The 11509-nt window shown below is 34.0% G+C and overlaps 1 protein-coding gene across 1 annotated transcript in view; it reads right to left on the bottom strand.

Annotated features, from left to right (window-relative positions):
- The window catches only part of fbxo11a (F-box protein 11a), an 81909-nt gene that overhangs the window by 2567 nt on the left and 67833 nt on the right, over positions 1 to 11509 (bottom strand). Inside the window, exons 14-21 of the mRNA XM_056471150.1 lie at positions 11247 to 11369; positions 10472 to 10557; positions 7413 to 7489; positions 7186 to 7329; positions 6722 to 6832; positions 4184 to 4291; positions 3995 to 4103; positions 3808 to 3906 (exon numbers count right to left, since the gene is read on the bottom strand). Of these exons, the coding sequence (XP_056327125.1) occupies positions 3808 to 3906; positions 3995 to 4103; positions 4184 to 4291; positions 6722 to 6832; positions 7186 to 7329; positions 7413 to 7489; positions 10472 to 10557; positions 11247 to 11369 (857 nt within the window). The remainder of the gene's footprint in view (positions 1 to 3807; positions 3907 to 3994; positions 4104 to 4183; positions 4292 to 6721; positions 6833 to 7185; positions 7330 to 7412; positions 7490 to 10471; positions 10558 to 11246; positions 11370 to 11509) is intronic.

Raw genomic sequence — 11509 nt, 5'->3', positions numbered from 1 at the left:
CAGATTAAAATGTCTAGATGAACTGATCTGAGATCACTGCGTGTGGACAGATCCATCGATCCTCAAAATCATAATCAGCAATGCAGCGATTGGCTGATGGCACAGCAGCGTAACGACATCATCTGATTAATCAATTACCCATGTGAGCAATATTACATCAAATTCATAGTAAACAGTTTGTTAAATGTAATACGCAATAACTTTCCACATTTGATTTGATCTGCAGACAGATCTGTTTACTCTTTCAAGTGTCGAGAGTATTTAGCAATTTATTGAGTGGATTTTCTTTAGCCTAGGCCTATTTTAGTTCTCAAAGCATTTGGATATCTGTAAAGGTGCCTGAAACTTTTGCAAAGCATCAAATCACCATAAAATCAGCTGTCAAAACATGTGCATGACTGCATAAATGATTATTCCTTTATAAAAAAACAGTCAAATATTGTGCATGTCTTAACTCACAGAAATTGTACTAATGCTGGATCGGTATCTTTAAATAGTACACATTTGTATCTATAAAGTCCATATTAATAAATAATTTCTTTGATCCCTTTGGGGAGAACCACTTCATTTTTGTACTTTAGTTAACTGAGTAATCCACGTATGAAGAACGGACCCCAGGACTCGACACTTGTAAACACTCACTCCATCAGGCTCGCGACTCTCAGCACCGCCCACACTCATCACAGCTACCAAACCAACCAATCGTTGGGCACCAATTGTGCAATGCGTCGTTGCAACATGTAGTTATATTTTTTGAGTGGTGCAAGTCAGTCACGACGAGGGCTATGCGACCAGGCCGGACCATACGCGTGTGTGCTTGACGCAGAAGTATAAATCAGCCTTAACGTAACACATTACTTATCATAAAAAGTAACTAAGTAACGCAACTAGTTACGTTTTTGGGGAGTAACTCAACGTTGTAATGCATTACTATCTAAAGTAACTTTCCCCAACACTGGATTTTAATCTGCAGGTTTCACCAAGTCAAATTTAAGACTTTTTAAGAGCAGTAGGAATGAAATTTCAGACTTGCACAGGGCAAAACGCTAGTTTTTTTTTTCTTTTGGCTAGTGGAAAATATATTTTAAAATAAATCTAATTTAGCCATTTCTTAGCCACATATTTAGGTGTAAAAACAAACAAACAAACTCATGATACATACATACACTTTTTTTCAGCATTAATTTTCAATAAAAAAGGGGAAAAAAGAAAGAAAAGTTTTTAAAATGATAATAAACGGTGGGTCCAGGTCAGCGTCCTCACCAGGTAACTATAAATTATTAATAGTTAAACCAAATTGGTAAACAGAGTTAATAAATGTATCTTTTGTTAAACATTGTTGGTTGTACCGATTGGGTAGCTTTACATGGACAAAAGAAAAATTAATACCTGTTTAAAATAATTTAAGACCAACACCACCATATTTCAGTGAATTTAAGACTTTAAGGCCTGAAGTTTTGTTTTTGAAATGTAAGACCCTGCAGATACCCTGTTAATTGTTTTTAAACAATTTTAAGGTCAATATTATTAGCCCCCTTAAGCAGTATTTGTTTTGGATTGTCTACAGAACAAACCATCGTTATACAATGACTTGCCTAATCAGGGTGTCCATGGCGTCTTAAAAAGTCTTAAATTTACCAAAACATTGTGTTGTAGGTCTAAAATCATTTTAAGCAGGTCTGAATTGTCCTATGTCTATGAAAAGCTACTCATTCAGGCCAAAACCATCCAATTACCAGCAATCCATCTCAATAGAACTTAACAAACAGTTCAATTCTTATCTCTATTTACCAATACAGTTCAATTATTTACCTTACAATAACATGTGTTTAAAAGTTCTCCTTTTATTTATGGAGAGCACACTGACCTGGAAAGTGTTGCATATTTAACTTTTAAATAATAATAATATTATGTTAAAACCAGTGTTTGCATGTTGACACATTATTAATAACTTAATAGACTTTTTTGATGAAGATAGTAAAAGTCTTTTTCTTTTCATTAGAAAAAAATATCTTAAGTGTTTAACCCTATATAAGTCAAAAATGTCATTAATAATGGTCTTAAAAAGGTCCTGTATTAAAAATATCTTGTATTTTTGTCTTGTATTTGACTATGAAACCCTGACTATGATTACCCTAACTTGCCTAACTAACCTAATTAAGCCTTTATATGTCACTTTAATACTAGTATCTTGAAAAATATCTAGTCAAATATGAAGTACTGTCATCATGGCAAAAGAAAAGTAATTAATTATTAGAAATTTTCTAATAACTGATTTATTTATCTTTGTCATGATGACAGTAAATAATATTTGACTAGATATTCTTATAGACACTAGTATTCAGCTTAAAGTGACATTTAAAGGCTTAACTAGGTTAATTAGGGTAAAGTTAGAGTAATTAAGCAAGTCATTGTATAACAGTGGTTTGTTCTGGAGACCAGTGGTCCTCAAGTCAGCTGCGGACTGGTACCTGGAAAAGTTTTGGAAAAAGAAAAACCCATAAAGTTTTGGAAAAGTCATGGAAAACAGATATCTGTATACTTGAATATAGGTTATTTACTTCGTTTCTGTCCTTGGCCAATCACATACTCACATTATTAGTGCGGGGTAAGCATTATCTAAATCAATTTTACATAGATATAAATATATATTGAAACTAAATAGATTGAGTGTTTTCTGATATGCTGTAATAAATTTGAACGTATCATGCATATGTCGACACTGCATATAACATTGGGTCATGAAAATTTACTTTAGTCTTTGAAAAATCATGGAAAGGTTATGGAATTTTAGTAGTAAAAATGTGTTTGAACCCTGCAGTTGAAAACATCTTCAGAATGGCGCAAGTCATGTCACAAGAACTGACCAATCAGCTTCATCTTGTAAGGAATATTCACCTTATTCTCCGCGTACGAGTGGGCGCAGCCATTTGAATCATTTTGGCTCGAGACTTCCGCTCTCATTCACTTCCATTTATTTTTAAACATTAAAAACAGCTCGTTTTGCTGCTTGGTGTTGCAAACTGATCTTTTCTTATTATATTATTCTACTTTGTCTGTATTGTCGTGCATACACTTGTTTGTGGAGTAAGTAGTTTGACCGTTTTCTGCCGTTTATTTTTCCTAGTCATTTCTCCCATAGGCAGCTGAATCGGAAGTTCTAAAACAATCGCAAAAACGCGCGCACTTCCGCATTGAAGAATAAGGTCAACACACATTTCAGTTGACTAATTATCTCAGACAAACACAGAACACCCAAACTCTGCAGTGCCTTGAAATTTTCTCCAGAAATAGAACTTGTATCAGGGTGACAGCAAAGTTTAGTCAACTTGTCATCCTCTGAGAAAACTTGATCACTCCCCCGACCACGGTAAAATTGTCAAGTGTTGACCGGTCCATGATGTTAAAAACGTTGGGGAACACTGCTGTAGACAGTCAAACAAATATTGCTTAAGGGGGTTAATAATATTGACCTTAAAATGGGTCTAAAAAATTTAAAACAGCTTTTATTCAAGCCGAAATAAAACAAAGAAGGCTTTCTCCAGAAGATAAAATATTACAGGAAATACTGTGAGAAATTCCTCAATCTGTTCAACATCATTTGGGAAATAATTGAAAAGGAAATAAATTCACAGGAGAGTGAATAATTGCGACTGTATATCATCACAATGTCATTTTCGAATGTGATTTTTAAGTTTTATCACCATGGGAATGTAATTTTACGAAGAAATTGTGCTTAAATGTAAAAAATTATAACATTTCTTTCATGCAATGCACAATCATGCTAATATCCAGAGTCCGACTGACCTATCATGTCTAATAAACTCTACGTCGTGGCCTTGATGGCACTTCTTGATGCAGTTCACACAGATGGCGTTGCGGTCTGTGGTGTTGCATGTGTGACACCTGCACAGAAGAAGAAGAAAAGTGCTGAGCATCCACGCTGATGATGTCACACCAGATCACAGATGCATGCTGGGAAAAGGAGCGTTACCTGTAAAAATCGTGCATTGGATAGCTGGTGTAACTGGAAATCTTGTACAGGCACTGACCTCTGCTGACCGCTTTCTCAATGGCGTCCTGATTGTTCATGATTTTGTTGTCTGGAGAGAAGATTTTAAGGGAATGAGTTGGATTTGAGTCGAGAGCAAAAAGGCGGCGGGTGAAGATGTTTGCAGTTCACCTTTCATTGTGACGTTGACGCCGGACGCGAGAAACAAGCCACCGAAGCGGTTGTTGAAGATCTGATTGCCTTCTAACGTCGCCGTTGCGTGATTCGTGATCTCGATACCTGCAACAGATATTGGTCAGCAATTATTGACATATAATATCTCATTAAATGTCATATCTGTGTGATTATATGAAACAAAAAGTCTATTTTGCATAACATCATTTCCATCTAAAGTTGAATCAATAAATATTAATATATGACCACACAAATCTGCTGAGAAATACACACAAATCTTATTTACTAGACAAAGATCAATAAGAAGGCTATACAAGGGTATTTGTTTATTCACTTCCAAATGAGAGGAGTCACAAAATAATGCATTATTTCTAAAGATAGTTTAGGCAAAAGCACAAATACACAGATATATAATATACAGATGCATCTTCATTAAATAATAATGTATTTTTAAAAATGTGTGTGTGTGTATGTATATGTATGTATGTATGTATGTATATATACACACATACACATACACATATATAAATACATATACCGTCCAAATAAATTTCCCAAATGATGTTTAAGAGAGCATGGAAATTTTCACAGTATGTCTGATAATATTTTTTCTTCTAGAGAAAGTCTTATTTGTTTTATTTCTGCTAGAATAAAAGCAGTTTTAAATTAAAAAAAAAAACCATTAAGGTCAAAATTATTAGCCCCTGTAAGCTATATATTTTTTCTGATAGTCTACAGAACAAACCATCATTATACAATAACTTGCCTAATTACCCTAACCTGCCTAGTTAACCTAATTAACCTAGTTAAGCCTTTAAATGTCACTTTAAGCTGTATAGAAGTGTCTTGAAGAATATCTAGTCTAATTTATTTACTGTCATCATGACAAAGATAAAATAAATCAGTTATTAGAAATGAGTTATTAAAACTATTATGATTAGAAAAGTGCTGAAAAAAATCTTTCCGCTAACAAAAACTGGGGAAAAATAAACAGGGGGGCTAATAATTCTGACTTCAACTGTTTATGTGTATGTATGTGTGTGTGTATATATATATATATATATTATTTATTTATTTTTTTTGGTATACAAATTTTCTGAAAATCAATGCAAAATTAAAGTAGAAAATGTTTACTGTGTATTCTCAACATGATGCATGCCCAAAAATACATGCATCATGCAAAATAATTCTTATTTTATTTTATGGGGACAAATAAATTTCCTCATTATGCAATTTTGAAAAGATATATATTTTTATACAACAGTTTTGTCTGGTTCTTGAATCTGATTGGCTGATAGCCGAGCAATATTCTACAATAACATCACTCATACAGCCTCTTCACCTTTGTGTGTTACTCCGCCCACATAGAGTGACAGCAGATCAATAAACTCACTACAGTTTGACTAATATTGCAGCTGTTGGACAACATAATGTACTTTTGAGGGTTTTTTTTCAAGTGAGAATGTAGTTGTTTAGATTGTAACGATGCAGTTTATTTATAAGGATAGTGCCTATTTAAAATATTTATAAATTTGGAATCTCAGTGCATCAGCATTCATCAGCCTGTCATACTGAGCTGAGCAAAGACGGCTGACGTTCAGCCACAAGATTGCGACAGAAACCACATATTAAGTCCTTATGGGAGAAAAACTGCATTTTTTCAGCGTACATTTCAAACTACAGCAAACAAATCATTACAGAACAGGTAAGTCACTTTCTAAGTCGATCTCTCTCTTTTGTATGTTGTAGTGCTGTATTTATACCACAGTAATCTGCTAGTGTTTGCTTAACTTCGGCTTTTTCAGGGTTAATTATTGTGATCTCCCGATTGCTAGGAAATCTCTGTAGACTGATGGCATTTCATGCTGTTCAGCCTTATAATCTTAAAATGTGAGCAAAATCAGCTGTTTTGTCATCATTTTAGACATTACGCTAGAGAATCATTAAGCACTAGCTCTAAAGTGACGTTGGTGAATGAGCAGCGCTTTCTGCTGTTCTGACATCAGCTGCAGATGTGAATAAGTGGCAGAAGTAGTTCCTCTTACAAAAGGGTTTTCAGACTCTCCATGTTTGATTTCCTTTATTATATACAAGATTATGCTGTCGAACTGTTGTATAAACGCAATATCACACTTGTAGCAGTATATATAAATTCTGCATCGAACAATTATACATGCACGCACATATTTACAGACAGACAACTTATGTAAAATCACTTTTAAAATGATCTAATTAATAACAATTAAATCACATTAAATCTAATTATCCTTATCAGAAAATGTTCACTTTTTGTAGATTATGTTCATTTGTTTTATAAAAGTCTGTTTAAAGTAATGCAACAGTGAGTAAATGATGACAGAGTTTAAATATTTTGGTGAACACTCCCTTTGTTTGTTTTCTTGCTGTTTTTATTAATCTGGAAATATAATAATAATATGAAATATTAATATGAAAATGTAACAATTTTGCATATGGTTTAGAAAGTACCCAATAAAATATGTCTAAAATCAACATTATAAAAAGAATTAAGCATACCAGCAGCGAAACCGTCGAATATCCTGTTCTTGCGCAGCACCGGATGACTGTTGGTGCTGATGAGAACTCCAGCCTGAGCATTTCTGAAGATGTCGTTCTCCTCCAACAGCCCTAGATTCACAGAGAAACACATCATGTAGCTGAGGAGAGCAGACGGAGCTCATCAGCTGAAGGAGATCGTCTCACTTTCTTAAGGAAGTTCACTTTGCCCTAGGCCAGCTCATGCACCAATAAACCCCATCCATCTAAATGGGGGAATCATAAAAGCAGGGATCCCACTCTTTCATGGACACCAGATTCAAGGACTTTTTAAAGCAAGATTAATAGTTTGTAAACGGTAGTATCGTCATTAACGGTTCTCTCTCCACATTATCGGTTAATGTTGCATGTGGAAAAGTCCCTGTAATGTTTACACATTTGTGCCGGCAAATAAACAGTAGACCACTTTATTTAGTCTGTCTCACCTCGGCCTCCGTTGAAGATACAGATCCCCCCATCTCGGCCGTCGTGGATCTTGTTTCTGCGCAGTGTGGGATTGCTGTCCGTCTTTATCCAGACTCCGGCCATGGCATTGTCGAAGATCTCATTGTCCTCAATAAAGCCTAACCCTGAGGACAGATTCACACAGCGCTTCTTTATCTGAATATCAGAGTTACTGTCAAAACGTCAGAAGACAACTGTGGAAAATTACCTGAATTGTAAACAAGAATTCCTCCATTTTGTCCACCCCAGATCTTATTCCTCCTAATTTTAGGATTGCTGCCCGTTCTACAAGAAATAATGCAAACATGTATATATATATATATATATTTGTCACTCCTCTTCAACAAAACTATTATTCCATCATTTAACTAATGATTTAAGATGACGAAAGCATTATTAGCCCTTTATTATTTCTCAAATGCTGTATTTTATATTCTGCAGAAATTCATATTGCTTTTAGCTTACTGGAATAAAACTAGTAAAATATTATTTACTGTCATCATGGCAAAGACAATAAAAATTTGTTTTTAAAACTATTATTTAGTTATAAATTAGTTTAAAAATGTTTGGGAAAAATCTCAATTAAAACAAAAGAAAATTACAATTTGACAGGCAAGCTAATGATTTTGCCCTCAGCTCTACATATAAACAACATTTTTCTTTTTTAAATCACCTGCAAAAACATTTTTAAATTAATAAAATAAGTATGGAGCTAATAATATGCCAAAACAATCTGAATTTGATGTGTGTTTATTTGAATTATTGACAAGTGTAATTTAATAAATCTGAATTTTTTATGCTGTTAAAATAGTTTTGAATTTGAATTTCTTAATTTGAATTAAAATTTCTTAATTTAAATTTGAATTTCTTAATTTGAATTTAAATTTCTTAATTTGAATTTCATAACTTGAATACTGAACATCCGAAATTTAAGACTACTGAAATTTTCAAGGCTGAAGTTTTATAGACGCATTTTCACACTTCAGATTATTTGTGTTCTGAATTCAGACTGCAGATATTGGGTTTGTAAAAATACAGTTTCAAATTTTCAGGATGAAGAAATTCAGAACATCAAATTCAACATCCTAAACTTCAAAACCAGAAATTCAGATTGTGAAATTTAAATTCAGCAGAAACTAGGTCAGGGGTGATCAACAGGGAAGAGCAGACGATCACCGACAAGTCAAACTATGCATTTTGGCCAATCACAGGGCTCCTTTACCAAAGTCACATTTAAGGACTTCTCTTAAACTCTTTCCAGGTGCATTTTCATACTGTCCCAGCATTTTACAACTGGTAAATGACATATTGGCACACACACACTTCTTCATCAAATTATATAGGATGCTATTTGTTACAATATTCTATAGTACAGCATAGCATATAGTACAGTATTTTAAGGTAAAAATTAATGATACGTTTGCCCAAAGCCCATTATGAACTCTGAAATGCTTCTTCTTTTAAATATCATCTATTCACATCTAAGATTAGATATTTAACCTTACATTTATATTTATTTGAATGATCTGATTTTTCCATATATTTTAAAATATGACACTATTTTTGGCTAAAATACATTGAAACCAAAATGTCCAATGGGTGACGCCAAATCTGTCTCCGTCACTGAATTGTTCATTCAGATTGGTGCGAATCAGCTCATTTATGAATGAATTAAGTGACTCACTATGAATGACTCTCTCAGAGATGTCTTGTTAAAATCACTTGTTTCAAATGGCAACAACATAAGGTGTTAGAGTCTATATTGTTGTGAATAGAGTACAGGGAAAGCCAGTTGAATTCAACATGATTGTTTTATGTGACCTGAAACTGAAAGCAGCCTTCCCTTTACTTAAAGCTAAAATACAGGAGTTTAACTTTACATTAGGCTATATGTAGATTAAAAAAAAATAAAAAATATTTTTTACCTATTTTTACCTACCTCCCCCAAACCCCCACCCTCATAATTCACACCCTGTAATTCGTTCATAACTATGTATCAAGCAGAGGTGAATGATTCTTAGTTTGACTTTTCTGGTATCGTCTGCTCTTCCCTGTTGATGAACCCTGACCTAGTTTCTGCTGAATCTAAATTTCACAATCTGAATTTCTGGTTTTGAAGTTTAGGATGTTGAATTTGAGGTTCTGAATTTCTTCATCTTGAAAACTTGAAACTGTATTTTTCCCAACATCTGCAGTCTGAATTCAGAACACAAAAAATCTGAAGTGTGAAAATGCGTCTATAAAACTTCAGCCTTGAAAATTTCAGTAGTCTTAAATTTCAGATGTTCAGTATTCAAATTATGAAACTCAAATTAAGAAATTCAAATTTAAAACTATTTTAACGGCATATAAAAAAATCTGATTTATTAAATTAACAATTTAAATTAACACAACCCAAATTCAGATTGTTTTGGCATATTCTTAGCTCCATAATATAGCTATTAAAATGTTCAAGATCAAGATTCAAAATTAAATAAAAACAGAAAAATTTATAATAGTGAATATTAGGAAACTAATAAACTAAACAACATAAGTAGAACAACTGAATGTGTATTATATACAGTTAAAGTCAGAATTATTAGCCCCCCTGATTTATTAGCCCGCCTGTTTATTTCCCCCCCAATTTCTGTTTAACGGAGAGAAGATTTTTTCAACATAATAGTTAATAACTCATCTCTAATAACTGATTTCTTTTCTCTTTTCCATGATGACAGTAAATAATATTAGACTAGATATTCTTCAAGACACTTCTATACAGCTTAAAGTGACATTTAAAGGCTTAACTAGGTTAATTAGGTTAACTAGGCAGGTTAGGGTAATTAGGCAAGTTATTGTATAACGATGGTTTGTTCTGAAGACTATCGAAAACAAAAATAGCTTAAAGAGGCTAATAATTTTGACCTTAAAATGGTGTTTAAAAAATTAAAAACTGCTTTTATTCTAGCCGAAATAAAACAAATAAGACTTTCTCCAGAAGAAAAAATATTATCAGACATACTGTGAACATTTCCTTGCTCTCTTAAACATCATTTGGGAAATATTTAAAAAAGAAAACAAATTTCAAAGGAGGGCAAATAATTCTGACTTCAACTGTGTGTATGTATGTATGCATGTGTATATATACATATAAACATATGTAGCTATTTCTATAGCGCTTTTTACAATGCAGATCGTGCCAAAGCAGCTGAACACTGATGAAGGAGAACAGAAATGTATAACAATAGTTCACAATTTGGTCATGCATCTGAAAATATTGATGCCACTGACCTGATCTGAACTCCAGAGTACATGTGGTTATAGATGTCGTTGTCTTCCAGCACACCGTGACCGTTATCATAGAAATAAACACCAACCTGTGGACAAAAGCACAGTTAATGCATCTCTGCGAGAGAATTTCCAGACTGAGATCACCATTTTATCTCAAGAACAAGCCTGTAAACTTAACACTCATGCATACTGTCATGTGAAAAAAGTTTGCACATGAATTTGAAACAACATCCAAATATAATGTACCAAAAAAAGTTTGGATATTAAATTTGATGTTTTTTCTTAAACAGGACATAATTTAAAAAACTAAATTGTCCAAAAATAAAGCCAAGATGGAGAAGCCATTGGTGAAAAACCTATGATTTAGATCCTGTAGATCACATGTGTCAAAGCCAGTTCCTGGAAGGCCGCAGCTCTGCACAGTTTAGTTCCAACCCTAATTAAACACACCTGATCAAGCTAATTGAGTGCTTTAGGCTCGTTTGATACCTACAGATAGGTGTGTTGAAGCAGGGCTGGAACTAAACTCTGCAGGGCTCTGGCCCTCCAGGAATTGACTTTGACACCCCTGCTGTAGATCCACTTTTAGCAGTAATGATGAAAGTCCTCATTTTCTGGATGATCTTCTCATCTCTCCGATCATTCTGGAGGAGTTTTTGGAGTTTCTGCATTTCAGTCAGGATGAGCTCTGGATTTTGACTGGACTATTTGACCATAAATGCCATAAAACAGTGTTGGAGTGTCAGGAGTTGTGTGTTGAGGTGAGCTGAAGCACCTGTTTCCCGCTGTGTATTCTGTTTCTGCGTAGTACCGGTGTGCTGCCTGTGGTCACCCAAACACCAGCCAGGGTGTTACTGTACACCTCGTTCTCCTCGATCACACCCTGACCCTTCTCATGCTGAAACACACAACACACACTGAAATAAAAATCACACACACTAGTCTGTACTGATGAACAACCTGCTGCAAATCACAAAGCTTGTGACTAATTTGACCCGTTTTAATTATAATTCCACACTTACCAGCAGACTAAAAACA

The sequence above is a fragment of the Danio aesculapii genome, chromosome 13 (genome assembly GCF_903798145.1).
Source record: "Danio aesculapii chromosome 13, fDanAes4.1, whole genome shotgun sequence".
NCBI lineage: Eukaryota > Metazoa > Chordata > Actinopteri > Cypriniformes > Danionidae > Danio > Danio aesculapii.
This window is presented reverse-complemented; position numbering and strand designations above follow the sequence as displayed.